This window comes from Zootoca vivipara, chromosome 8 (assembly GCF_965207765.1).
Source record: "Zootoca vivipara chromosome 8, rZooViv2.hap1.1, whole genome shotgun sequence".
Taxonomy (NCBI): domain Eukaryota; kingdom Metazoa; phylum Chordata; class Lepidosauria; order Squamata; family Lacertidae; genus Zootoca; species Zootoca vivipara.
The window spans coordinates 86,102,908-86,130,244 of record NC_142591.1 but is presented as its reverse complement, the minus strand read 5'-3'; the positions used below and the strand labels follow the sequence as shown (position 1 = coordinate 86,130,244).

Genomic DNA, 27,337 nt, shown 5'->3' with positions numbered 1-27,337 from the left:
CTCTTTCTGTCTTTGTGATCTGTCCATTAATGTTGAGACCACTCCGTTCAAGTCTCCTAGCAAACATAGTTAGTAATCCAAATAGTCCAAGAGTTTCTCATGCAATTTTTTTAAAAAAGTCCGATTTTCCTTCGTTTGGTGCATAAATTCCCAGGATTTAATTTTTTTCGCCTTGTGATGTTATTTCAATTGCAACATATCTTCCCCCTTCATCTTTGAATAATAATTTGGGACTTAGCTTCTCTTTTGCATAAATTACCACTCCTCATTTTTTAACTTCGTCCGATGAAATAAAATCTTCTCCCAATTTCTTGTTTTGTAAAATTCTTCGATGTGCCCGTGACATGTGTCTCCTGCAAACATATTATGTCCAGTCTTTGTTTTATCAAAATATGGTACACCTGGTTCCTTTTCTGTTTTGAGTTCAATCCATTCGAATTCCATGAAAGAACCCTCAGCGGAATTTTTTTCTTTTTGCCCCAGAATGGAAACAAGAAGTACCAAGGAAAGAAGAGGGACAGATGAAGACTTTGCATGAAGACTTTGCAGAATTGGCGAAGCTGACAGGAAAAATCCGAAACCAGCAAGATCAAGTATTCCAAAAGTACCGTAAATATCTGAAAGGTCATTGTAAGCAATTAACATCACTAGCAGGGTTGTCTGAAGACTTGGAATGAGAAGTTTTCTACCTTTCTATATTTATATTTTGAACCCTTTTTGTAATGAGTGCAATTAGAATTGGAAAACGTACAAATTGCAATGATAGAAAGGTTAATTTTGAAAGCCATGAGGCGGGAGGGAGGGAAGGATGAGTCCAGGGGCTCTAAAGAGCCAAGGAGGTAAAGTGGATAATGATGATGTGAATGTATATTACTAAATGGAAAATAAATAAAAATTATATACACATTAAATTCAGCTTGATGAATATACAGGTGAAAGCCGGAAAATTAGAATATTGTCGAAAAGTGCATTTATTTCAGTGACGCAACTTAAAAGGTGAAACCAATATAGGAGATAGATGCATGATATGCAAAGCAAGATATGTCAAGCCTTGATTTGATGTAATTATTTGTCGTTAGGCGGGTCAATTATAAATGGAATGGAATTAATGAAATGTAATACAGTAGCAATATTTATTTTTGTATTATTGTAACTATTTGTTTTATTACTGTGTAATTAATTTCCCCAAAAAGCATTAATAAAATATAATAATAATAATAAGTTGCATTACTGAAATAAATGCACTTTTCGACGATATTCTAAGTTTCCGAGTTTCACCTGTATATACATATTTTAAATATGTAGAACTCGGTTCCGCTGCGCTGAGGAAAGAGCGCAGCTTGCCGGCAGCGGCGCACTTTCGGCCTTGTCTTCTTTCCCCCCGTGAGGAAAAGCGGGCGCCTGGCGGGGTACAAATACATATTGAATAACATTTAAATTCATCATATCAATATCCTAGCAAACTGAATAAACATTAAATGTGTAAAACTCGGTTCCGCTGCGCTGAGAAAGAGCGTAGCGCTTCCGGCCTCGTCTTCTTTCCCTCCGTGAGGTAAACGGGGCGGCGCTGTGTGGCGCGCGGCCTCCTTCGCTTTCCCCTCGGCCTTCCTTCTCGCTCTCTCGGCGGAGGCGGAGGCGGAGGAAACTCCTCCCTCGTTACGCCGCTTCCTTCTCCGGCTTTTCTCGGCCTCCGCCTCTCTCCCGCCCGGACCATTTCCACAGATGAGGACGAGTCACCTGGCCGAGAAGACGGCGGCAACCGGGCTGAGGTAACCGGGCTGAGGTAAGCGCCGGGTTCCGGGCCGCCTCGGCTCGCCGCCGCCCCTCCCTCCCTCGCCGCTGCGGCCATGGCTTCCGCCTCGCCCCCTCGCAGTCCCACAGCCGAGGAACGCCGCCCTCTTCCCTCACGGGGGAGACCCGGCCCAGGTGGGCGGTGGGGCGGCCCGGCCGAGTCCTCGCCTGACCAGGCCTGGTTTTTCGGGGTCCAGGCCGGGAGGCGAGCCCGGCGGGATTGTCTACGTCGCTCGTGGGCTTCGCTTCTCCTCCTCGGGAGGTTTCGATTCCGTTGCGCCTCATTCTTCGCCGGCCTGTTTTGCGCCGGGTTTCAGGATCTCTCTGCGCCCTTTTTCGTGCGCGTGGACGCGGAGGAGGCCCGTTTCTCTGTTCCCAGCAAGGAGGGGGGCGGCCTCGGCATGTTACTTTCTAAAAAGTTGTGGGACCTAAAACGTGTGTGGAAGGAACAATCGATATATATATATATATTGATTTTGCCCTTTTCTCACGTTTGCTTTCCCTCCCCATAGATCAGTGATGGCCAAACTTGGCCCTCCAGTTGTTTTGGGACTACGATTCCCATCATCCCTGACCAGTGGTCCTGTTAGCTAGGGATCATGGGAGTTGTAGTCCCAAAACAGCTGGGGGGGGCAAGTTTGGCCATCACTGCTGCAGATCAGGCATCCCCAAACTTCGGCCCTCCAGATGTTTTGGACTACAATTCCCATCTTCCCCAACCACTGGTCCTGTTAGCTAGGGATCATGAGAGTTGTAGGCCAAAAGTCTGGAGGGCCGCAGTTTGGGGGCGCCTGCTGTAGATGCATTGGGTGGGTGTGGTGAGTCGTGTTTTGTTCTCCTCCTTGCACAAACCAAATAGATGACTATAACTGAGCAACTGTGGAGAAAAGCTTTGTAGAGTGAGAAAATCTTTTTTTAAAAACACCCAACCTGGTCCAGCTCATAGTTATCAAGGCAGTTTTATCTGTTTCCGCACTGTTCCCATCCTAGGGGTTGGTAAAAAGCCTAAAAAACAACACAAATTGCATCACATGGGGTTGGACTAGATGACTCACTGGTTCCCTTTCAGCTCAACAGTTCTATGATTCTATGAAACACATGGGTACATTACTCCATTTTTATTCTTTTTAAGTTATATATAAACTTACAAAGTTATGCAAATAATTAAAAGCTGGTGGCTCCTGCTCAGCCACCCAGCTAAAAGTCATTTGTTGCTTGTGTGGTGGTTCATTTGCGGCTAACTGGAAAAGGCCTGTGGTATCAGAAAGCTTACTGTTTTATCTTATTGTTAACAGTCTGGCCGGTACCAGTGTCCTTAGGGCTAGCTTGTAGCAAGGAATGAAATTTTTGGCAAATTTGAAATTAAATAATAAAAGAGTACCAAAACAAAATTGCATGAAGTAAAAATAAAGCTATTACTTATTTCAGTACAGGGAAGCGATGGAACTGGCAGAAGCTGATAGTTTCAGCCAATTGCAATACAAGCTGGTGCTGTTAAATGCTTGCCTATGCATGGGCGTATGGGACGCAGGTGGCGCTGTGGGTTAAACCACAGAGCCTAGGGCTTGCTGATCAGAAGGTCGGTGGTTCGAATCCCTGCGACGGGGTGAACTCCCATTGCTCGGTCCCAGTCCTGCCAACCTAGCAGTTCGAAAGCACGTCAAAGTGCAAGTAGATAAATAGGTACCGGTACCGCTCCAAGTGCGCTGCTCTGGTTTACCAGAAGCGGCTTTGTCATGCTGGCCACATGACCTGGAAGCTGTACGCTAGCTCCCTCAGCCCATAACGTGAGATGAGCGCCACAACCCCAGAGTTGGTCACGACTGGACCTAATGGTCAGGGGTCCATTTAGCTTTTATGCACGGCCAGGATTTTTGTTAGGGGGCAGGCCTTTTGTTGGGGAGGGGGAAGAACCTCAGTTAGCTATTTTTATTGATTGCGGGCAATTGCCCCCCCCCCCCCCCCGGCTACACCCATGTACCTATGCACATTATTGACTATTCATCTGGAAAATACTCAAGCTTGCCCTCTTGATGGAACCTTGGGGAAGGGAGTTCTCCTTTAGATACAGACACATTTGGTACTGCAGATATCAGGACACTTTTCCTGCTGATTCCTTGAGATGTAGCAAATATGATGCTTTGAAGAGTGTAATTGAGTACAAGAGAGGTCTGCCTCTTAAAGTTGTGTAGTGCTAAAGCCACTTTCCAAAGGGTTCAAAGTCAGTCCCATGGTTTCTAGAGAACGATTTAAATCCAGCATACACTAGACCTCTTGTAAAACATGTGTTTGAAACTGATGCCCCATGAAGTTTCTGTGCAGTTACCAAGGGTGGCATCGTATAGTTTTTGTCCGGTAACATAACTCTGATTGCTGCTTGGTAAGCCTTCACTGGTTTCCAGAGGTTACAGCAGGGATGTGCAGTTTAAGGCCAGCAGGCCTCCTGGCCTCTCCATCTGGCCCTTGGGACTCTTCCCCAGGCCACACACACCAGCCCTGTTCCCCCACCATCCTCAATGCTTTGCCTGGCTTGGATGTGTCTTGGGACTGTGATAGGGCTCTTGTCTGTCTGGGCAGAGGCTGGAGAGGCATATGCCTGAGTGCAGAAGCCCCTGGCTTTTGTGTGGCTAGAATGTTGACTGCTATGTGAAAGTTGGCATCCTACCACTTGCTTCTGGCCTTGGCCACAGCTGGTGTATAGCCCTTGGATGGGTTGAAAAGGCAGAAGTACTGCTGGTAGGCTTCTTGTCAGTGGCAGTCTACTGAAATTCCCAAAATGGGGAGGGGGAGGCACTGAGATGTTCCATGATCCACTGGATCTCAAGCTAACTCCACTCCTGTGCAACCATTAGGCTGGCTAATGTGACTCCAGCAGTGCTCAGTCAGGATTTGTATTGCTTTGCCAAGGTTTTAAAAGACCAGATCAATACTAAATATTGTTGTACCATTGTACATACCTAAGCCATAAGTGATTTTAATATAAAATTGTGCATTGTTTTGAGGTTAAAGAAAGAACTTTTAGACACATTTTTTGTGTGGCACACAATCTATTATGGTTTCTTGTTGAAAATTGTAAAATGAAAGGGTATTTTTAATGCAGAAAACACGTATCTGGTGTTTTTTGGCTCAAGTGACAGAATAAATATAGGTTATTAAATATGTAAGTATTAGTGAGGCTAGGATAGTAATACAAATCTTTGAAGGGACCTGAAATAACTTTATAAAGGCAAATATGAATGTAAATTGAGTTCAAGGATGCTGACATTCTCCCTGCAACTCTTTATGAAGTGGTGTGCTCCTTGTAGAGAGAAACATGTTGTGGCTTGGCTGGTTTGTAGGTCATAATGTATTTATGTGTAGGCATGCACTTCCTTTACTGTACGAGATTCTTGGATGTTATGTGGACATTCTGTTTAATAAGTGTATTTTAGAAAGTAATAGTTTGATTGTCTTCTAAAAATTAGTACAGTAACTGGATGGCTTTGAAGTGGACCAAATCAATCAGCTGGTAAATGCAGCAGTGTCTTTAATTTTAACCAATATAAGAACTTTTGATAGTTACTGGTATAAATAAAGGGTTGTGGACCTTTTTCATCTTGTGAGCAACCTTTTGGGAGCCGCATGCAGGGCCAGAGACGAAAGTAGACAGAGAAACAGATACGACTCTTTGTCCAGGAGGCTATATCCCTATTCCCAACCATACATCAACATCTCTCAATCCTCTGCCCAAGCAAGCAAGAGCCATTCTCTCAGTTCAAGGACACTTTCCAGAGGAAAATGCATTCAATGGGTGAAGGGGTGTGGCCAGGAAGAGGCCTGGGGGCCTTACAGTTGGGCTATATTCCCTTGGTATAAATGCTCTTTAGAAGAGGGGATTCCCACTCTTTCTAGTAATAGACCTATAACGCTTAAAGTGGTTATTCAAGTCAGGGATGGGAATTCTGTGACTTACGGATCTCCTTAAGCCCACCAGCCTCTCCATTTTGCCCAGCAGGCCATTTCAGCCAGGCCATGTTCACTTGCTGTGCTGGTACAGGCGGAGCTTGGATGAAAGTCGCTTGCACAGTGCTTCCCAAGAACCCAACAGTTGGCACTTCAGAAGCACTTTGCAAGCACTGGGCTTGACTCTTAAGAAGCATTAAGTACAGGGCTTGCAAAAGCAATCAGCTGATTGTTAGGTGGTTTGGAAGCTTCCAGTTCTTAAAGGAGCTTTTAAAAATGGAACATTTTTTCCTTTCCAAAGGAAGCAATTTGTAGACAAAAGTGCTTCCCCCAGTTCTTTGAATGCACACTGCTTTCTCAGCAGAGGGAAAGGGTATTTCCCCTCAGCAGAGGCTACAAAACGTCTCCCTCTGACTGATGATCAGCACCCAGTAGGCAAAGTTGGGCCATGGTGAAGATAAGGTTCTGGCCTGTTGACCAGATCTAGTTCCTCATCCCAGGTCAAAGTGGGCAGAATTATTTGGAGGACATCTGTTTGGTACTCAGGGTATCAGATAACTAAAGAATGAAATGCTCTATCCATTCGTTACTTTTTAATTAATGTTGGTAACAATGAGGATATCTGGAATTAGGATATTAAATTTTCTTGATTCTTTTTCTTTCAAATTTGAACTCTGCCTTGCGATTTCTTTATAAACCATATTGTGTATGCAGCTTTCATGAATTAACCTGATAAGAGATGTTTGTTTACTGGCTTAGATTAGTATATGAATACTGAAATGGAAAGGAACAATCTAAACAGACCATAATCCCTGAAACTTTTAAATACATTAGGCACAAGACCTACATACAAAAAGCTGTATTCAGTTTCTTTGTTTATCTGAAACACAAACTGAAACTTGCCTAACACTTTCAGGTGCTTCTTAAACAAAGTTGGGGATTTCCCTCATTGGTAATAACCACAAACATAAATTAAAGCTAATCATACTGACTTTCCGGTACACTGCTGTGTATTTAGGACTCTGCCTGGGCTCTCTTATCTACCATCTTGTAGAAAGAGGGCTGCTTCATCTACTGTATATTTTGGACAATGGTTTGTCCCTTTGTTTTTCCTCTATGAGTTTGGACACCTTTCGAGGTATCATTGGCAGACTCTGCATGAGGGTTCCTGAAATGGGGGTGGTGGTTTTCATTGATGGGACCAACTCCCATTTTGAACCAAGATGGCGGACCTAATCGCCACTTTGGTGTAACTTTCCCTTCGTAGGTTTGGCAGCCTCTTCAAATATTATTACCAAAGTTGGCATGAGGGTTCCTGAGATGAAGGTGGCAATATTTGTTGACATTTGGACACAGCACCATTTTGAATCAAGATGGCAAACCCAAAACATGACTTTGATGTGACATTACCCAGGTCCAACCTGAAAAATTATACAGTACTGTCCATCTAAAAATCACAGTATGTACTTTATTTGGTTCATAAAAAAAATTGGGCAGTGCTGCGCAGTCTTCATTAGTGTAACAGGAGGTTATTCTTGAGACCTTTCAACATTTCACAGTGGTAGATAAGATTGCTTCTGTGCACAAGGGGTTTCTCAGTCCACTAGTGTGGCCTGATGAACAGTGGTGGGCCAATACAATCTAGTCTCAAATATGAGTGGGTGGCACTGTGGTCAAACCATTGAGCCTCTTGGGCTTGCCAATCGGAAGGTTGGCAGTTCAAATCCACTTGACAGGGGTAAGCTCCTGTTGCTCTGTCCCAGCAGTTCGAAAGCATACCAGTGCGAGTAGATAAATAGGTACCGCTGCGGCAGGAAGGAAAACGGTGTTTCCGTGCATTCTGGCACTCTCCCATTACACCAGAAGCGGTTTAGTCATGCTGGACACATGACCCAGAAAAGCTGGACAAACGCTGCCTCCCTTGGCCTGAAGTGAGATGAGCGCCGCCCCCCCCCCCCATAGTCACCTTTGACTGGAGTTAACTGTCCAGGGATCCTTTACCATTACCTTTACCTTTTTTTACCTACTGTAAGTCTCAAATACGCCACAAGGAGTAAGAAACTGAAAGCTGTCTCCAGATGACAAGAGAAGGGAGGCAGGTTACTTGCTGCCAGTGTTCGAAATTAGCAGGCGTGAGGTGCATTTTGCTCCTGGCTTTTGACCACTTGCAACCAAGTGAACATGCCTGGGCACCAGAATGGCGCCTGACATCTCCACCATGTTGAGGTGCATGCCTGGGGATCATTGGCTCAGGACTGTTTTCACAAACTAGCACCCCATCCTGTAGCATTCGATCAGTTAAATTTTATCTGCCCAATCGGAATGAATTTCCGGAGCTGGTTTGCTTTTTCTGTGCGGTCTGAGCAAGAGTAGTCACCACTAGGAAAAAGAGCCAGGTATGTGGACTGTCCCCGGATCAAGAGACTTTTCAGGGTTGTCATCTGAACTGAGAATCAATCACAATCAGTCCAAAATTTGAAAAATAGTCCTGTCCCAAAATGGCAACTAGATATTCCGTTTTGGCGACTGCAACCTTGGTTTACGGAGCCATTTGGCTCCTAGCTTATATATCTGAGTTTGTAACACTGCTTGCTGCATGGTAACGGATGCGAAAAAGACACCTGTATATGCAGTATATTGTGTTTATACCGTTTGTTTGTTGGTTGGTTTGTTGGTTGCCTTCTACACAATCATCTTGAGGCAATGTACAATGAAACAGCAAAATAAAGAAATAACACCCACACCCACCAGCTGATACATTTTAAACAAAACTCAAGTAATAGAAGAACATATTTGGCTAATATTGCACATTGGAGTCTAAATGTTTTTATGATAGCTTTTCTGAACTGAAGACATTACCTTAAAAACAGTAGAAAGTTTTGTCTACTTTGAGCAAGATTGAGCACACAGAACTTAATGCATCTGGTGAAATGCACGTTGCCCCTCAAATCAGGGTGTATTGACAGGAAATGTTTGTGTGTGTTGTAGTGGGATTCTCCAGCTTTTTCAAAATACTGAACAAAATTAATCATGAAGACAAAACCCCCACCATGTCAAGTAAAGCTAGAACTCCCTGTTCAGGAAACTCCCACAAATAAAAGCATTTGTGTGCAATACTAGTAACTGAAGCTCCAATGGTGGTTTTACAAAGCAATTGTTATTTGATTTTTCTCTTTAAACATTAACCTTCTTGTGCTAGGAAGTAATTGCTGCTATTGATTGGCAATTCTCAGGTTCAGAAATATTGATACAATACTGTTGTCTCAGGTACGTAGGTGCTTGGAATGGTTTTGTTATTGTTAACAGAAGGCAGTCCTGAGTTTTTTTCCTTTTTTATTTTATGCCCTCCAGTCCACTTCTATTGTTTTCCTGTTGGTATATTACCTTCTGTTGAGGACATGAAGCTGTCTAGTTTTGTTGCAGATAATCCCTCTTATACTCAAGGTGGTAACGGAATGGAGGTGCTGCTGATAGGAGGCTACATAGTGGGCAGCTGATGCCATAATCACTACAATTTAGTGTTGTTGTTATTACGGTATATTATTTATTACATTTCCATATAGTCTTTCATTCGGAGGATCATAGGGTGGTTTACAATATAAAAACATAAAAATGCATACCATAATAATAAACAAACAGTAACCCCAGACATAGTTTATAAAGCCATAGATTGTTTCAGTAGCCAAAAGCCTGGGAGAAGAAGGTATGTAAAGATGTGTAGCAAAGGTGCCAGGCAAACCTCCATGGGGAGAGCATTGCACAAACTGGGAGCCACCACAGAAAAGGCCTCTTCTCGTGTTGCCACTCTTTGGACCTCTCATTGAGGAGGGACATGAAGAAGGGCCTCAGATTATGATTATGGGGCCAGTTCATTTGGTATACAAAGTAGTATGCAAAGGAATTCTCTTTTCTCTCACCTCACTTTTTCTCACTAAAATTTAGTTCTGTATTGGTAAATGACACCAGGGGCAAACTTTTTTAAACAGGTGTTTTATTCTACTTTATCTCAAATGAATTGAGGTTTTTTTTGGGGGGGGGGGGTTGACATATTCTTGAGCTTTATCAGGGTACAAGGAACCACATGAAGGTGACTCTGAGCCTCTAATGAGCCTTCATTCTGGTGCATGAGCTCAGCTTGCCAGTTTTTCCTGATCTCATGTTCCAGCACAGGGTCACCCAGTGCTTCTGGGCTGCCTGTAAGGAGTCTCATACCTTGCATGTTCTTCACACAGATACACGATCTAAGCTTCAGTAAAACATTGCCAAGCTTTCTGTTTCTCATGATCTAGCAAGGCTCCAGGCAGGCAGAAACATGTCTGACCTTAAAGCAGAAATTTGGGCCTGCTTAAAACATGGGCCAGGGTTTTCTTGACTACCGTTTGCTTCCTTTCTACCCCGCAGCTTCTAGGGTGGTCTTCTTTACCATGCATACAACAGCCCCCCCAAATGCCCAAAGTAACAGTTTAGTGTTTAGTATGGCAGCACCTGCACTTTGGAACTCCCTGCCTACTGAGATCAAGCAGGTCCTCTCACTGTACAGTACTTTTGCAGGGCCTGCTAAAAAACAAAACCCCAAATTTTCTGAGCTGGCTCCCACCCCTCTTCCATAACCTAGGATGTGGAAATGCCTGTGCTCGAATGCACAAACTTCACCTAGGCAGCCCGCTAGTAACTGTTTGCTAGCCCAGTCTTGGGAATCCAGCTGCTTGTTACACTAAATGCTGTCCTTCAACAAGCCACACTAAATGCTGTTGGTTCGACATCTTCGCTTGTGCCTAGCCATGCCTTTGACCTCCCATGTAACTACAGATCATTGCAACCTGTGACTTGCCTTATGCACTGTTCACATTTGGGGGGGGGAGAGACTTCTGCAAAACCAGAGCCATAAGTTCCAGTTCCTCATCAGACAGGGAGAGCCAGGACAGTAGATACTGACAGGTGGTCTGGACTTTTAAAGAGAGGGAGAGGCAGATTGAAAAGATGTTATTGTGTGGTTGTGAAAGCAACTGGGAAGATGGCACTTGTTAGGAAGTACCAGTTTTAGCAATCTTAAAAATATAGAAGTAGAATCAGAACATAAGCGGAGCCCTGTTGGATCAGGCCAGTGGCCCATCTAGTCCAGATCCCTGTTCTCACAGCGGCCAGTGAGATGCCTCTTCTGGGAAACTGCCAAGCGGGATCTGAGCACACTCTCCACTTGTGATTCTCAGCAATTGGCATTCAGGCTCTTTATCTGTCCTGAATCCTGTCCGACGCTATAACTTTACTTGTAAGAGGAGTTTCTCCATCCCCTTGGATCACACTGATTCTCTCTTTTATGAACCTTTCCCAACTCTTCAGTATCATTTTTTAGGTGAGGCAACCAGAACTGTACACAGTGTTCCAAATGCGGTCGCACCATACAACGGCATTGTGATATTGGTGGCACAGGGATTGTGATTGCTCAGGCAATATGTGGTAATTTGAAACAACTAATTAATTATTTTCCCTCTCTCTGTCTCTTGCCCACAGAGTACTCTCTGGTCCCCTACCTGTTACTATGAGTCTGCTACACAGTGACAGCAGCTTTGAAGCCAGTGGCCAGGATAGCAGCTGCTGTGCAGCTATGGCCAGCAGTTGCAGCGCTGGAGCCAAAGAAAAAAGCATCAACACCAGTGTCAGCAATGGCACTGGGGGGACACTTTCAAACTCTTTCATGGAAGAAATCCAGGGCTATGATGTGGAGTTTGACCCTCCGCTGGAAAGTAAATACGAATGCCCAATCTGTCTGATGGCTCTCCGGGAGGCGGTGCAGACACCATGCGGACACCGCTTCTGCAAAGCTTGCATTGTCAAATCCATAAGGTAAAGTAGTTATAAAGTCATAGTCTGTAACGAAGGGCAAATCATAGCGCTCACCGTTGCACGTGTTTCTGAGACACTGGGTTAGGGATTACATTTCCATGTCAGCACTGAGTTTGCAAGTAAACTGCGTTTGTTGCCCATCTCCAAAGCGTCGGTTGAACAGTTTTAAAGTGTCAGTGGGAGTGCAGTTTTAAGCAAGAGGAAGCTCCCAATTACACTTGGGATTTCAAAAGAAATGAAGTGTAAGGTCTAGGTACAGATGGACCAGGTTGCAAGCCGGCTAGAAAGATAACGTGCCTTTTACTGATGCCACATAAACCTGATGTCGCAAATTTCCTGTGTAAACCTCTTTAAATTTATGTATTTTTTAAAATCTAAAAGTATCAGAGAAGAGGGAAAAGGTGGTTTGGGGTGAGAGGGCTACCTTATTATTGGAAGATCCAGCATTTCCCTTGACTAGTAAGCCAAATGGCCAGTTTATCACCTTTGATCAGGGTGGATAAAAATCAATGATTTTTTTAAAAAAATCAAAAAATCGGATTTTTTTGATTTAAATCGATTTTTTTGATTTAAATTGGATTTTTAAAAATAAAATGGTTTTTGAGGAAAATATATTACCACCCAAAGGTTATTCCATCATGAAATAAAGATTAGTTTTTTAATTATGTAGAATAAGGTTGTATATGTTTAATTTTGGGGGTAAATAAATTCCATTAATCCATTCACAATGTCATGCTCTTCCAGAGGTTTTTGTAAGATTATTGGGCAGTTTCTCTGCCTACAAGATATTATCACAGATGCTTGGTTTACTTTTGCAGTTCTCAAAACTGAATTTGACTCAACAGAGATCAATCATACCTCTTCTTCACAGCAAAAATGTCATAGCATGAACAGAGTTGAGAAAAAGACCTTAATCCTATTGTTCTACAAACCTATGAATACAGAATCAACCCCTTCAGTGCTAAGTTTCAAGAAGTTCAGTGAATAGAATAGAAACAATATTTTTCTGATTGTTTGGAGTGGACAGTATTTAAGTTTTTCATGTGTAGGCTGGGCTGACAGTCTAAGTTTCTTAAAATATATATATATTGTTTTTGTTTAGCCAAATTAGTTAACAAACATGGATGTTTGTTTAAGCAAATAACATATGCTGTAATGTTATTGTTTCAGTTGAATAAATCTATTTAAATTGTTATTATTAAGGTAATGATTATTTTTCTCCTTCCTAAGTACAACAGAAAAGTTGTCCAAATATGATTAACCTATTAAACTGGGGGTAAAAAAACTAATATGAAAAGTTGTTACTCTAAAAATCTTCATCTACTTGCATATTAAAGTTATACCAGCAAGAATTAGTCTTTATGTAGAAAACTATGATTTAAATCAAGCCTTACTGACTAGTGATTTAAATCGTGATTTAAATCGTGATTTAAATCAGTTTGATTTAAATCAAATCCACCCTGCCTTTGATGTGATCCATCTTGTGAATGGGGTGTTGGGATATCCTGTCTCAGCTACAGATGCCTTCAATGGGTTGAATCCATGAAAATGTGTACTCTGTCTGTACAATGGGAGCTTTCTGGCTCCACCCCCCCCAAAAAAGCTGTTCTTGAGTCCACTGGAATGCTGTGGGATGATCTGGGGGGGGGGTATGCAGCAGGAGCCAAGCCAGAGCCGGAGAATATGATGACTGCAAGCATTATTTTATTTGTTATTTATTTTATTTCAAGATTTGTAAATCACTCTACATTCAGAGAGTATACCAGCAGTATACAGGGAAAAATGTTTTTATGTTGCTTTCCGCTGCCCTTATGTTTTGCAAGTAGGCGGTATATAAATACTTTTATTAACAAATAAATAAAAATATATAATGTAACATGGCTCATAAAATGTTACAAAACTGGCAAGGATAAATAAAACACAGAATTTGCATTAATAGATATACAGTAAACCTGCAAATTATGTGCGGGTTACCTTCTGGGGATCACTCTTAAAGCCAAAATAGTGTATAGTTAAAACACATTGGTTGCAATAGTGGGTAGGATTGCCAAAAGAAAATTCCCCTGGACGCCCACCCCCTTTTATTTATTTATTTATTTATTTTAATTTGCCAAGTGTGTAAAGCTGATTGTGCACGAATTAAATGTGTGTAACTTGCAAGCTTACTGTAGGCTGAATATTCTGTTTACCTCTCTATGATGTATATTATTGCTCTTTTTGATAGAGATGCTGGTCATAAATGTCCAATCGACAACGAAATTTTACTCGAAACTCAACTCTTTCCTGACAACTTTGCAAAACGGGAAATCCTATCGCTGATGGTGAAGTGTCCCAACAAGGGCTGTCATCAGAAGATGGAACTCAGGCATTTAGAGGTGGGCTTTCAGGGTTTCTTTTTGCAGAATTGCCGCCCAGTCCTGAGCAGTGTCACCATACCGTAAGACTTTTTGGAATAGCTCAAAGGACACCTTGTCCCCATTGCCTCTCTTAGGACAGTGGTAGTTAGGCTGCTACACCTGTGGTCCGGTGAAGTTGTGACATCCAGCTGACTTCAGGAAGGTCCGTCGATCAAATTTCCCCCTCTAGTAACATCAGATTAAAGAAGTGAAAAGGGTTTGCGACATGCTTTAGCTGTTATTGCAGAAGCACCTGTCCGTGCTGAACTGTAGCATGTTTGATTCGTGTTAAGCATATTGATTTTGCAAAGTCTTTCTCTTAAAATATAATAAACAGATCTGTGCCCTATTACAAAATGCCACATTTTCTAAAGTACTTTAATTGAGGAAGCTGTGAAATCTGTGCGGATCATTGTTGCATGAATCTTGAGAAGTTACGTATACCTTTATTTTCATGTAAGAAATCTGAATTTTTGAGGCAGCCCTTGATTTAGGAGCAGTTATGGACTGAACTTGGAAATCCAGAAATTGAAGGGGGGAACCCACTTCCCTCCATATAAACAATATAATTAATAATAATAATTTATTATTTATACCCCGCCCATCTGGCTGGGTTTCCCCAGCCACTCTGGGCGGCTTCCAACCGAATATTAAAAACAGTACATTTAATTAATAATTTATCTTCCCTGGCAGTAAAACACAACAATAATAAACAACTAACAATTTGCTGTCCTTTCGTGACGCTAAAATGGATTGTTGAGGCAGCTACCTCAGTCTGTCTGGCCTCATACAACTTTGCAAAAAAGAAAATCTAGAAAAGTTACTAGCTTGAGAGCCCACTTATCCTGTGCAAAGTTCTTTGTAGCTTCCATAAAAAACCAGGTTGGAGGGACCCTTTCTCTTCGTCTCTTAAAAGCTTTCCGGTCTGCTCACCCAGAATTGCTTGATCTCGCCAAGTGGCCATTTACAAGTCTTAGCTGAATGCAACTTGAACATACTTTTTGATTTCTTTTGCACCCCCAAACCATGGGAGTAATTGACAGGTGCCAAAGACATGAAGACACTTGCCTCAGATTGGCTACCATGATCTTTAGTCTCTATTTTAAGTCTGCTTAAGAATCGTTTTGTGTAGGTTTAAGTTATTTATAGGCTGAATTGCTATTTGATCTCATTTTCTTCCACAGGACCATGAGCTGCATTGTGGCTTTGCTCCAGAGAAATGTCCCCAGTGCCATGGCATTTTCCAAAAGAATCAGATACAGGATCATATAAAGCAAGAATGCCCTCGACGACAAACCTCTTGTCCAAACTGTGCTATGTGGATGCCTTATGAAGAAAAAGAGGTAAGTTTCAAAATATGCAGCTTAATCAGAACAGTTGTGTTTGTGTATTTAAATGAAGCATATTTAACAAAAGCTTGCTAAAATTAGAAATATTTTTTCTTCCTGTGTTGTCTGATAAGAGTGTCAGTATTTTACAGTTGTGAGAACACCCTTCTATATGATATTCACAAAGATTTCACCAAGTGATTTTCTTTTTACATTATTCCCCCCCCCCCCCGTCCCTCACAAGCAGCTGGATTTTTATTTTTATATATAAATCTCAGGTTTTTTATTTATTTTGCCTTTAAAAAAATAAATCTGCACATCCCAGTTCTATCTCTCAAGCACTTTATCCTCTTAGTTTGAAACTGAACCTCACACCTGGACTTCAGGCATTTTGAACTTCCTTTTTTGCCATGTGTTTTCTTCTGGTGGTCTGCTGATCAAGTCTGGCCGCTGAAAAAATTAATCAAAGTGTGAAAAAAGCTCCCCATTGCTTTCCTTTTGTTAGAAAAGTAGGTTTCTAAGGTTGTTGTTTTTTGTTGTTGTTTTGTCTTTTTAATCTTCCTTTTGTGCTTTCTACGTAATATCCTCCATGGATTAGCTAGGGTGCATGTAAAGTCCTTCCTTGTTGGATTATGCCACTGTTCTTATAGGCTTAAGTCACTCAGGAGGCCGTAAGGCTATGTAGCAAAATAGACTTCTGGACTACTACCTAGTGACTACCAAGAAAACATAGATTTAAAACACCAAGGACCTGCTGGTCTTAATATCATTTTAGCATATTTAACAAAGGTCTGCTGACTAGATACGTCTGCACCTCCTGAATTAATATAATAGTGCTCTTTTATGAAATGAACTCAAAGTGGCTCACTGGTACTTCTCTAATGCGAAGATGGGATTTGAGAGAGTGGAGGCACATTCTAGATCAGCGTTTCTCAACCGCTGTTCCGCGGCACACTACTGTGCCGCGAGACGCTGGCTGCTGTGCCGCGACGAGAAGGGCGATTTGCATTGTCATGTCGCTGACCCGCCGGAAAGGAAGCCGGCCGGGTCACAACGCGAGGTGAGCGCCCGCGTCGTGACCCGGCCGGCTTCCTTTCCGGCGGGTTAGCGCTGTATATTGGCGGCCGCCAGGCACGTGACAATGCAAATCGCCCTTCTCTTCGCCGCACGTCGCGGCAAATTACAGGCTGAGGTCGCGCCAGCTTCCATTGGGATTTTCTTCCTCCCATGTAAATGTGTCCTAAGATGTGCCGAATCCCAATTATTTGAGAAGAAACGTCCCAATGGCCTCCGCGGAACCGGCTGCACACGCAAATCCGATTTAAACTGCAATCCGGTTGCAGCCACTAGCCAGGTAGCAAGCCCCACTAAAACTCAGCGGCCCTTCCTTCCGAGTAGAAATGCCTAGCTTTGCGTCGCCAGGTTGAATGCCAATGCTTGCTTGGGCGGCGGGGACTGAGGCCCACCGAACTGAGCGCGAGGTTTACTTGCGAGTAAATGTTGGACTAGGGACGGATTGTAACGTTTGTGGGTTTCAAGCAGCTTGGGAACTTCAGCTGGGTGGTGGATGGGGCCCGTTTGGGCAAAAAGCAGGGGCTATAGACAAACTAAACTAAATATAGGGCGGCACAGAGTTGGTGTGCCGCGTGATTTTTTTCATAGAACATAGTGTGCTGTGGCCCAAAAAAGGTTGAGAAACACTGTTCTAGATGGCATTACATCAAACAATGTTAGTGATCTATTAGTCCCCTTTCGGTGCAATTAATTATTGTTTACTTTCTGGTTTTGCTGAAATGAAGCTTCATGACCAGATGTGCCTTTTAGCAAATGTCTGCTGTGAATACTGCAATACAGTGCTAATCAGAGAACAGGTAAGAAGCTTCCTTTCTTGTCCGATAGCAAGGTAGTCTTGTTTTGATGTGGTTTGACTTGTGTCAATAAGTTAATTTCTTTATTTTAATAGTTTGTCATTTATGAGCCCCTCGTGACATAGAAATACGGACAGGCAGATAATAAATTAAAAATAATATGGAGAACTGAATGTAGGGATGCCAAATAGCAAGAAAAAATTGTTGCATTTATCAACTTACAAAAACAAGTAGGCTAATATTTATTTATTTATTTATTTATTTATTTTTATTTTAGAATTTTCTATACTGCCCTTCATCCAAATACCACAGGGCAATTTACAATATGATAACAAAAATATAAATAGCATAATAACAAACACAGTAACTCCTCCCAGTTTAAAAGGCCATAGATTGTTTATTTAGCCCAGGGGTAGTCAACCTTTTTATACCTACCGCCCACTAATGCATCTTTCTTGATGGTAAAATTTCCTTACCGCCCACCAGTGCTCAATGGAAGGAGGATTCAGCTTGTGCCATAAAACCCCCTACCTCCCACCTAGAATCCTAAAACACCCACTAGTGGGTGGCAGGGACCAGGTTGACAACCCCTGATTTAGCCAAAGGCCAGGAAGAAGAATATTTTTGCCTCATGCCTAAAGATATGTAACAACGGCACCAGGGAAGCCTCCCTTGGGAGAGCATTCCACAAGCAAGGAGCCACTGCAGAAAAGGCCCATTCTTGTGTTGCTGCCCTCCGAACCTGTCACAGGAGGCCCATGAAGAGAGGCCTCAGATGATGATTGTAGGGTTTGGGTTGGTTTATATGGGAAAGATGGTCCTTGAGGTATTGTGACCCTGAGCCATTTAAGGCTTTATAGGTGAAAACCATCACATTGAATTGGGCCTGAAAATTGATTGGCAGCCAGAAATGGTATTATATGCTCAAACTGTCTTACCCTGGTGAACAACCTGCCCACTGAATTCTGCATCAACTGAAGTTTAATCATATTTTTATTATTATTTATACCGCGCCCGTCTGGCTTGGTTTCTCCAGCCACTCTGGGGAACGGTCTTCTGAGTTTCTAAACAGTCTTCAGAGGCAGCCCCATTTTTATTACTATTTATTAAATTTAATTTTGATTCACTGTAAGATTATAACAGTCCAAATCTGTGTATGTCAACTCCGGAGTAAGTCTCATTGATTTCAGCGGGGCTTGCTCCCAAACAAGCGGGTGTAAGATTTGCAACCTTAAATTACCTTTTGCATTGTATTGCTTTGTTAATTGCATTTGAAATTTCAGCTGACGGTCATCTTGGGAATCTTAAGTAAATAAAATTATCCATGGCATATGCTATAAACTAGCAAACAGATTTTTCTCAGCATAAAGCTTTGTGGGCCAAAATGTAAATGTGCAATTACACACTGTTGTTGTTGTTGTTGGTGGTGGTGGTGTACAGTGCTGTGGATAAGATCCCATATTAGTCGCACTCTTGAGTGTTGAAATCAGTGGACTTCAGTGGGTCTGCTCTGAGCATGACTTAGTTCGATATCGCCCTATATACTCTATATGTAGGCTACTGATTACTTTTTCTTATAATTGTTGATTTCTGCACTTTACAAACTGAAAATTACCATGTCATCTCTCCATCCATCTTTAGCTTCCTAATCACTACGATAATGATTGCCCAACTGCTCCAGTACCGTGTACATACAGCCCCTTTGGATGTCCAGAAAAAGTAAGCCAACACTTCTATTTGCTTCTTATTTGGTTGAATTTTGTACTGTATTGCAACTTTATTGCCCCGAAAGCCTCTTTTCCCCTTTGGTGTACCAGAGACCTCTGGGCAATGAAATGGGTTGGATTATGGGTAGAGCACAAGTGGCAAAAGACACGTTGCAAACCCAACCAAGCACAAAGGAGAACATATAAGCATGCCTCCTGCAATGGTGATGAGGGCAGGGAAGCATCATTTACCATAATACCTTTCTGAACCAGTTCTGTGAAATGGGCATTTGGGGCACTGTTCTGCAGTGGTTGTGGTCCTATTTCCAGGTTTAGTTTCCATTAGTAATACAGATGATCTGTCTCAACTTGGAAGCAGGTAAAGGTAAAGGGACTCCTGGCAGTTAAGTCCAGTTGTGAATGACTCTGGGGTTGTGGCACTTATCTCGCTTTACTGGCCGAGGGAGCCAGCGTTTGTCCGCAGACAGCTTCCGGCGAAGCCAGAGCAGCACATGGAAATGTTTAGACCATGGCGCCACCCGCCTCCCTTCCTGGAAGCAGGTAGCACATGTATAATCCTGATCTCACCATTCATTTAGATCAGAGCAGTGACACAGGTTTGTGCAGAAAATCTGTATTGAGAATTTTTTCTCCAAAGTCTTAAATTGCTTTCCAATAAAGGCATCTGGACAGTGCAGTAGTAACACTTGCATTCCGTTCAGTTTTTCAAATAATAATATTTTTCTTTGTTCAGTTTTTCAATTCCTGTTTCTGGCAACCACAGGAAGACTAAGCCAGTTCTGCTTTTAAATATGGTGGTTTTTTCCTTGTCCATTAAGACTCAGTGCTTGACTTTAGTCAAAGGAAATGCTTATGGAACTATGTGCCTTTATTTAATTACAGATGCAGAGAAATGAGTTGGCACGGCATATGCAGGAGTTCACCCCAGTCCATATGAGAATGATGGCTCAGACTCTCCTCAATATCACTAATTTCCATGGTGCTATCCCATATGACCCGTCACCTTCCTGTGAATGTAGCCCAGAGGTCCAAAACTTCAAGGAGACGATTCAACAACTGGAAGGTCGCTTGGTAAGGCAAGATCACCAGATCCGAGAACTCATAGCAAAGATGGAGACACAAAACAGCCAGATGGGAGATCTCAAACGCACTATCCGAAATCTGGAGGAAAAAATTGCAGAAATGGAATCACAGCAGTGTAATGGTATTTTCCTGTGGAAGATTGAGAATTTCAGTGTTTACTTGAGAGCGCAAGAAGAAGAAAGGCCTGTTGTCATCCACAGCCCAGGCTTCTACACAGGGAGACCTGGCTACAAACTTTGCTTGCGGCTGCATATCCAGTCGCCGAATGCACAGCGCTGTGCCAACTATATTTCCCTTTTTGTTCATACGATGCAAGGGCACTATGACAGTCACCTGCCTTGGCCCTTCCAAGGCACCATACGGCTTTCTATCCTGGATCAGTCAGAAGGATTGTCAAGGCACAACCATGAGGAAGTGATGGATACCAAGCCTGAGCTGCTCGCTTTCCAGCGTCCCATGGTCGACCGCAACCCAAAAGGCTTTGGATATGTGACGTTTATGCAGTTGCAGACGCTAAAACAAAAAACATATATAAAGGAGGATACTATCCTAGTGCGCTGTGAGGTCATAACACGCTTAGACTTAAACAGTCTCCGAAGGGAGGGTTTTCAGCCTCGTAGTACTGATGGAACGGCATAGGCCACCCCGCTTCAGGCTTGAGCTTTTGGTGGTCAACTGTGATAAGGGCTGCAGATGAATAAAGAGATTCATCGGAATGGCAGATCCTTGAAGCAGAACCAAAACTGCCATTCTGAGATGCTTTTCAGAGCATAGAAAGTGTTTCCTCTTTGAGTTATTTGTATTCGAAGTGGTAAAGACGGCACCCTGATGGTCTAAATAAGTAAGCTAAATAACTATGCTATGAGTGGTATGTTATCAAAAGTTAATAAAAACTATGCAGTACCATTTTTAGGATAGCAGAGGCTTGGTCAGATTCCACTTTTTATTTGATGGTTGCAAGACCTGTGTTTAAAGCCATTACTTTGGTGTATACATCTCAAAGGAGCTGAATTATTTGACTGCCTAACCTGGTAGCTTGCTGAGCCAGCCAAGACTAGATTTTGAACCAGGACAATCCTACTAAATAAGCCTTGGGAGTATCATAGCAGAAAGCAAGCACACCTGTAACTTCATTGATATGCTGTAAATAAGCCTAGGCAGGAATCTTGGTTCTCTGTTTGCCACGCACCTTTTTGCAAACTCGGTGAGCTTGAGCTGTAAATTGGTTGTCTTCACTTCATCACTTCCCTTCCCATGGAATTTTGTATTGAGAATCCATCCTCAACAGCTGCTAGTATGGTGGAATGTGTAGAAGTTTTTGATCTATCAGAAAGCTCAGTGTGGCACTGTCCTAGAGAAGCTTAATGATTTCAGTCTGGTTAAATCACTGATGAGATCTTGTTTTGTACTTGAAAATATCTTCTTTCTTCTTTGGCGATCACTCGTAGACAAGTAAGATTGTCTTCCATGAACATGGTCTTAACAGTGAATCCATTAGTGACTGTGGAGGCCAATTCTGGATCCACATGTCCTTCCACAGTAGGGACATTGGTTTCCAGGTGGGAGTTGATCATGGTGAGGGTTTGCCAAATGTGCCTTCCTCTTACCTCGTTTCTCCTTTTTGCTCTGAGTTCATACTTCTTCAAAGTCCATGACACCTCTGGTAAAGGCTGTTCTCCACAACTACAAATCAGCTGATAAGATTAGGGTCAAGAGTGTTGTATCTGAGCCTAAAATTGAAGAGTGTTAGGGAAGTTTTCTGTCCATAGTTCTGACCTGTGCATAGTAATCAAAATAGAATGGGGCAAAGCTGGTGCACAGTCTCCTTGTCGATGTTATTTGACCGGTATATCCTGTGAAAGTTGTCTTCTGTAAGAAGCCTATGAACAAAATTCATTGGTGCTGATAGAAAAGGTTGTGGGTAATTGTAGCACTCTCAACAATAGGTGTGTGACATTAACACAGAGATGTCTAGAAATGTGCCACTCTGGTCATAAATGAGGGATTCTTTGTAAAGGCATCGTCAGTATTGCTCACTCAAGAATTCAAAGCCCTCTACAAATGTGTATATAGCCATACTATGATAAGAACCTGCTGGTTCAGGCCAGTGGCCCATGTAGTCCAACTTCCTGTACTCAGTGGCCAAACAGATGCCCGTGGGAAACACGCAAGCAGGATTCAAACATAAGTGCGTTCTCTCTTCCTGTGGTTTCCAGGAACTGATATTCAGCAGCATTGCTGCCTCCAACTGTGGTGTCAGAGCATAGTTATTGTGGCTAGTAGCCATTGATTGCCCTCTTCTCTTTTAAAGCCACCCAAGTTGGTGACCATCACTGTGACAGCTTGGTCTTTCATTGACTCTCAGCCCTATAAGAAGTGCATCCTGAATGAGTAAAATGTTTTGTTTTTTTAACAGCAAAGAGGGTACTATGATTCTATGATTCTATGATTTACTGTCAATAGGAAGGCACTGGCAAACTGAGGATGTGTGTGAGAGAGACAGCAAAGTTCTCAAAATACTTGTCAGCACTAGGATTCCTTTGGGATCGATATAAACATGATGTCATGAAAGGATGCATTTTAAAGCTTCCTTTAAATTGAGGTAAACAGTTAATATTGGCCCATTGGCTGGTATATCAGATCCCCTTCGTCTTCTACTTTCTGCTTAACTTATTTATTGTAGAAGAGATGCATCTTTGGAAACAGAGACCTATGGAACCTTTTCGAAAAAAATAAATTTTTGCCTATACTGAAGATTCAAAGAGCCATCTGAGCACAAACATAAGTGCCAGTTTATAAACCAGATATTGCTATGTACTGCCTCTTTGTCTTGTGAAAAGGAAGTGCAGATTTCCAGATTTTTAATATTTAAATGTTGCCTTAGTTTGTGTTCCCTGCTTACAACCAGAGTTCAGGTTGGTTGTAGAGGGGTTTTTTTGTAAATAAATAACTACCCCTATAGCTGTAAACCCTAGATCCTGGGAATATAGGAACAAGCCCCTTTGAACTCAGTGGGACTTAATGCCTTCCTTTTATTTCATGTTTGTTTTTATTGTTAAGTCAGGGAGCAGGACTCTGTCTGTTGTTCAGTGTTTTATATGTGCGTTGCTTTGGAGTTCCTTTTAAGAATTCATTTGATGCCCACCAAAGAAGATGAAGTAGTGTGAAAACTGCCAGTTGTACACAGTGACATCTACATGCCTCTGTACTAGTTTCCTTACTAGAGGTGGCAAGTAGGGAAGGCAAATGCAGAGCTCTGCTTGCGATCAATGGCCTTGGTGCTTCTCCAGCATTGTGGCAGCTCCTTTCTTTGCAAAAGAGACTTGTCCCACATCATAATATAAGTAGATATATTTGAAAAGGGCATGTTGCCTTTGAGAACTGAAACATATTCAATTCAGTCACTTTAGTATGCTTTCTTCTTTGGCGATCCCTCGTAGCCGAGTAAGATTGTCTTCCATGAACACAGTCTTAACAATGAATCCGTAAGTGACTGTGGAGGCCAATTCTGGATCCGCTCGTCCTTCCACAGGGGGGGACATTGGTTTCCGGGTGGGAGTTGACCACGGTGAGCATTTACCAAACATGCCTTCCTCTTAGCACATTTCTCCCTTTTGTCCTGAGTTTGAGCACACATGATGGCTACTTCCTACATTTTTGGTGGGGTACAAGTGCTTAAGGGTTTGGAAAGAGGCTTTATATACTGCTGAGGGTTTGGGTTTTGTTTTACCTGATGAGATATTGGAGCAACCAGTTGGGGACAGGCACACATTCCATGAAACACTGGCAGGTGGAGCCTTTTCCATTGAGAGATGGTTTCTTTTTGCCGTAACTGGCCTAACAGTGATATAATACAACAGATATGAGTTACGGGTGATAAGGATGCACTAAAATATTATCAAATAGTGTCAATTCTACTAGTTTCTCAGAAGAATACTTAATATATTTTGTAACTCATGCAGAAGCCTGTATATAGTATTAATAAACTAATAAAGCCATTATACTGTTCACTTTGCATTTTACTAGGCTATTGTTTGCCATAATCATACAAAGACAAGGACCTGACTATAAAAAAGCTCAGAAATATCGCTGAGTTTGCCGTGCTTCAAGAACTTGTATTTTGGCCTGATTTAGTAGCCCACCATCTCAACAGGGAAGGAAAGTGTTTAGTGATAGCTAATAGCAGGCAACTTGTGTCATTCTAGTGCAGACAGCTCTGGTCTGGCGCCCTTAGATCTACAACTACAACAGAGACTACAACTCTCCTCAGCCCCAGCCACCATGGCCTGTGGTCAGGGATGATAAGAGTTACAACCAAAAACATTTGGAGGGGGACCACATTTGTGGAAGGTTGTTGCAGAGGTTGAATGGCCATCTGCCATGGATGCTTTAGTTGAGATTCCTGCATTGCAGGGGGTTGCACTAGATGACCCTTGGGGACCTCTTCGAACTATGATTCTTTTAGTTTGGCTTTTTACAATGTTTAATGGGCTAAAAAAAATTCATTTTTTCCAGTATACTTGTTAAAAGCTTTGTTATAATGGGTGTGATGTTAATGTCATTTTCTTTGGATAGTTCTCCTATGGCAGTTTTTAAAAGATGACATCTTTTTGACTTCCCCGTTTGCATCCTGCTTTGAAACAATGGAATCCTAGAGAAACTGGGGCATTTCCTGCTTTCTTCCAGTAAGGTGCACGGTGGGTACAAGCTACACTTCAGTGTCTTGTCACTTAAAACCAAAATGCAATACAACCAATTTGTATTAGTAGAGTGGCTAACACTAACACAGAGATGTGAAAATCTCTGGGTCAGATTTTAAGTCAGACGCACAGTGCAATCTATGCATGTTTATTTTGTGAGAAAACCATGGCCAATAAACAATGTAACTGTGCAGAGAAAGAGACTTAAAACACCTGTTTCCGTTTAAGTCCATGTAAAGATTAGAGAACAGTGTGATATTAATTATCTAGGCTTAGACGGTTTATATTCCATGCCGGGGGGGGGGGGTTAAGAATCTGAGTTTGCTTTTGCAACAGCATATGAATCTCTCTGGCTTTAGCAATTAAATTAGTTCACTCCTTAATTCATGTAAACTCCTTATATCATAAGTGACATGAGTCAGAGCCTGGTAGGCAAAGACCCAGCAGGTGCATTTGAGTATTACATTAGAAGCTGGGAAAATAAACAGCCTTGCAAATTAATCCACAAACCTGTTAGCTCATGCGCCTTTCTGTACCTGCAGTCAAGAGTGGCACAGCAGCTTTTCTCGTTCCTCAGTCTGCCATTGAGGCATGCACATGCGCTTAAAAATCATAGAATCATAGAGTTGGAAGAGACCACAAGGGCCATCCAGTCCAACCCCCTGCCAAGCAGGAAACACCATCAAAGCATTCTTGACATATGCCTGTCAAGCCTCTGCTTAAAGACCTCCAAAGAAGGAGACTCCACCACACTCCTTGGTAGCAAATTCCACTGCCGAACAGCTCTTACTAATGTCAGGAAGTTCTTCCTAATGTTTAGGTGGAATCTTCTTTCTTGTAGTTTGAATCCATTGCTCCTTGTCCGCTTCTCTGGAGCAGCAGAAAACAACCTTTCTCCCTCCTCTATATGACATCCTTTTATATATTTGAACATGGTTATCATATCACCCCTTAATCTTCTCTTCTCCAGGCTAAACATACCCAGCTCCCTAAGCCGTTCCTCATAAGGCATCGTTTCCAGGCCTTTGACCATTTTGGTTGCCCTCTTCTGGACACGTTCCAGCTTATCAGTATCCTTCTTGAACTGTGGTGCCGAGAACTGGATACAGTACACCAGGTGAGGTCTGACCAGAGCAGAATACAGTGGTACTATTACTTCCCTTGATCTAGACGCTATACTATTGATGCAGCCCAGAATTGCATTGGCTTTTTGAGCTGCTGCATCACACTGTTGACTCATGTAAAGTTTGTGGTCTACCAAGACTCCTAGATCCTTTTCACATGTACTGCTCTCAAGCCAGGTGTCCCCCATCCTGTAATTTGTGCCTTTCAATTTTTTTGCCCAAGTGTAGTACTTTACATTTCTCCTTGTTAAAATCCATCTTGTTTGCTTTGGCCCAGTTGCCTTAGGATGACTTGAATTTTAGCTCACTGGCAAGAGCTGGAGAATGTTCCTAAGCTGTTCCATGCACAAACAGCAGCACAAATATACTAGCCCACATGTTCCCACACAGTGATGTTACCAGTAGGTCATTGATGGCATATTTGTGGCCCAGAATGGAGAATGAGGGATAGAGCTCTAACTGACCTAGTTTCCTGGAGAGCATAAGAGCCCTGTTGGATCAGACAAATGGTGCGTATAGTTCAGCAGCCTCTTCCTACAACAACCAACCAGATACCTTTGGGGAATCCCCAAAAGCAGAAATGAGAGCAATAGCTCCTGTCCCCTTTTCCCCCACATGCTGAAATTCAAAGGCATTCTTACTTACTGCAGGTGACAGGGTCAGTGGCTATCAACTGTTGCTGACATTAACAAGACACACTCCGTTTGTCAGTGGTGCAGAATGTATGGAGGAAAACTAGGATTGCAACCACTGCCCTCACCTGAGATCCACCACAAACTGAAGGTATATACAGATTGCATAGAGGCGCTGTGTGTGTGTGTGTGTGTGTGTGTGTGTGTGTGTGTCTTCACCCTAGTTTCCATGTGTTTAACGTAGGTGGATAATGGGGCACAGAGTTAAAACTTTAGGGAAATAATGGGGAAGGCAACTTGAAGAACACACATCACCTGCTGCTCTGGCAGAAACAAGCCTGCCTGTGCCTGAATTTGAAGTTCACCCTTATAGTGATTTTCTATTTCAAGAGAAGGCGTAACAGTAAAAATATTAGTAGACACTTCTTTGAAACTGAGTTTTTCAACATGCAGGGAGTTGTTTTTTTTAGCACAGATTTCCTAAAATCTTGACTATTTATAGAATACCCTGGTTCCAGCATGTGTATGCACCTACTGAACATGAAGCTAAAACGCCAGGGGACAGTGGTGTTTCATTAAACCCAGAGCAGCTGTGCCTGCAAATTGGAGAGCTTTGTGTGATGCTGATTTGTCATCTTGAGGGTTGTTTTTTGTTTTTTTAGTAAGGAGTTCTGCTCAGTAAATTAACTAAATTAAATAACACACAAACCATGACATTTCCCTCCCTGCAGCACTTGGCAAAGAGTTTGTAAGTAGTAAGAATTTTCATGTTTTCCTTTCCCATTTAAGATTGCAAGTTTTTAACCTTATGTTGTTGTTGTTTAGTCATGTCCGACTCTTCGTGCCCCATGGACCAGAGCACACCAGGCACTCCTGTCTTCCACTGCCTCCCACAGTTTGGT

At 42.5% G+C, this 27,337-nt stretch overlaps 2 protein-coding genes across 3 annotated transcripts in view; both read left to right on the top strand.

Moving 5' to 3' along the window:
- Nucleotides 1-27,337, top strand: part of STX17 (syntaxin 17) — a 257,051-nt gene that overhangs the window by 93,688 nt on the left and 136,026 nt on the right. The window lies entirely within an intron of this gene.
- Nucleotides 1,311-23,989, top strand: TRAF6 (TNF receptor associated factor 6). Of its 2 annotated transcripts, none has more exons than XM_035125211.3 (7): nucleotides 1,311-1,783; nucleotides 11,245-11,577; nucleotides 13,802-13,952; nucleotides 15,158-15,316; nucleotides 17,101-17,172; nucleotides 18,811-18,888; nucleotides 19,779-23,989. In XM_035125211.3, the coding sequence occupies exons 2-7, from the start codon at nucleotides 11,273-11,275 to the stop codon at nucleotides 20,616-20,618; spliced, it is 1,605 nt and encodes a 534-aa protein (XP_034981102.2). In that variant the 5' UTR covers nucleotides 1,311-1,783; nucleotides 11,245-11,272; the 3' UTR covers nucleotides 20,619-23,989. The 2 variants fall into 2 exon arrangements, with proteins under 2 accessions (XP_034981102.2, XP_088532551.1); XM_088676425.1 differs by having other exon boundaries at nucleotides 1,725-1,783; nucleotides 13,092-13,952.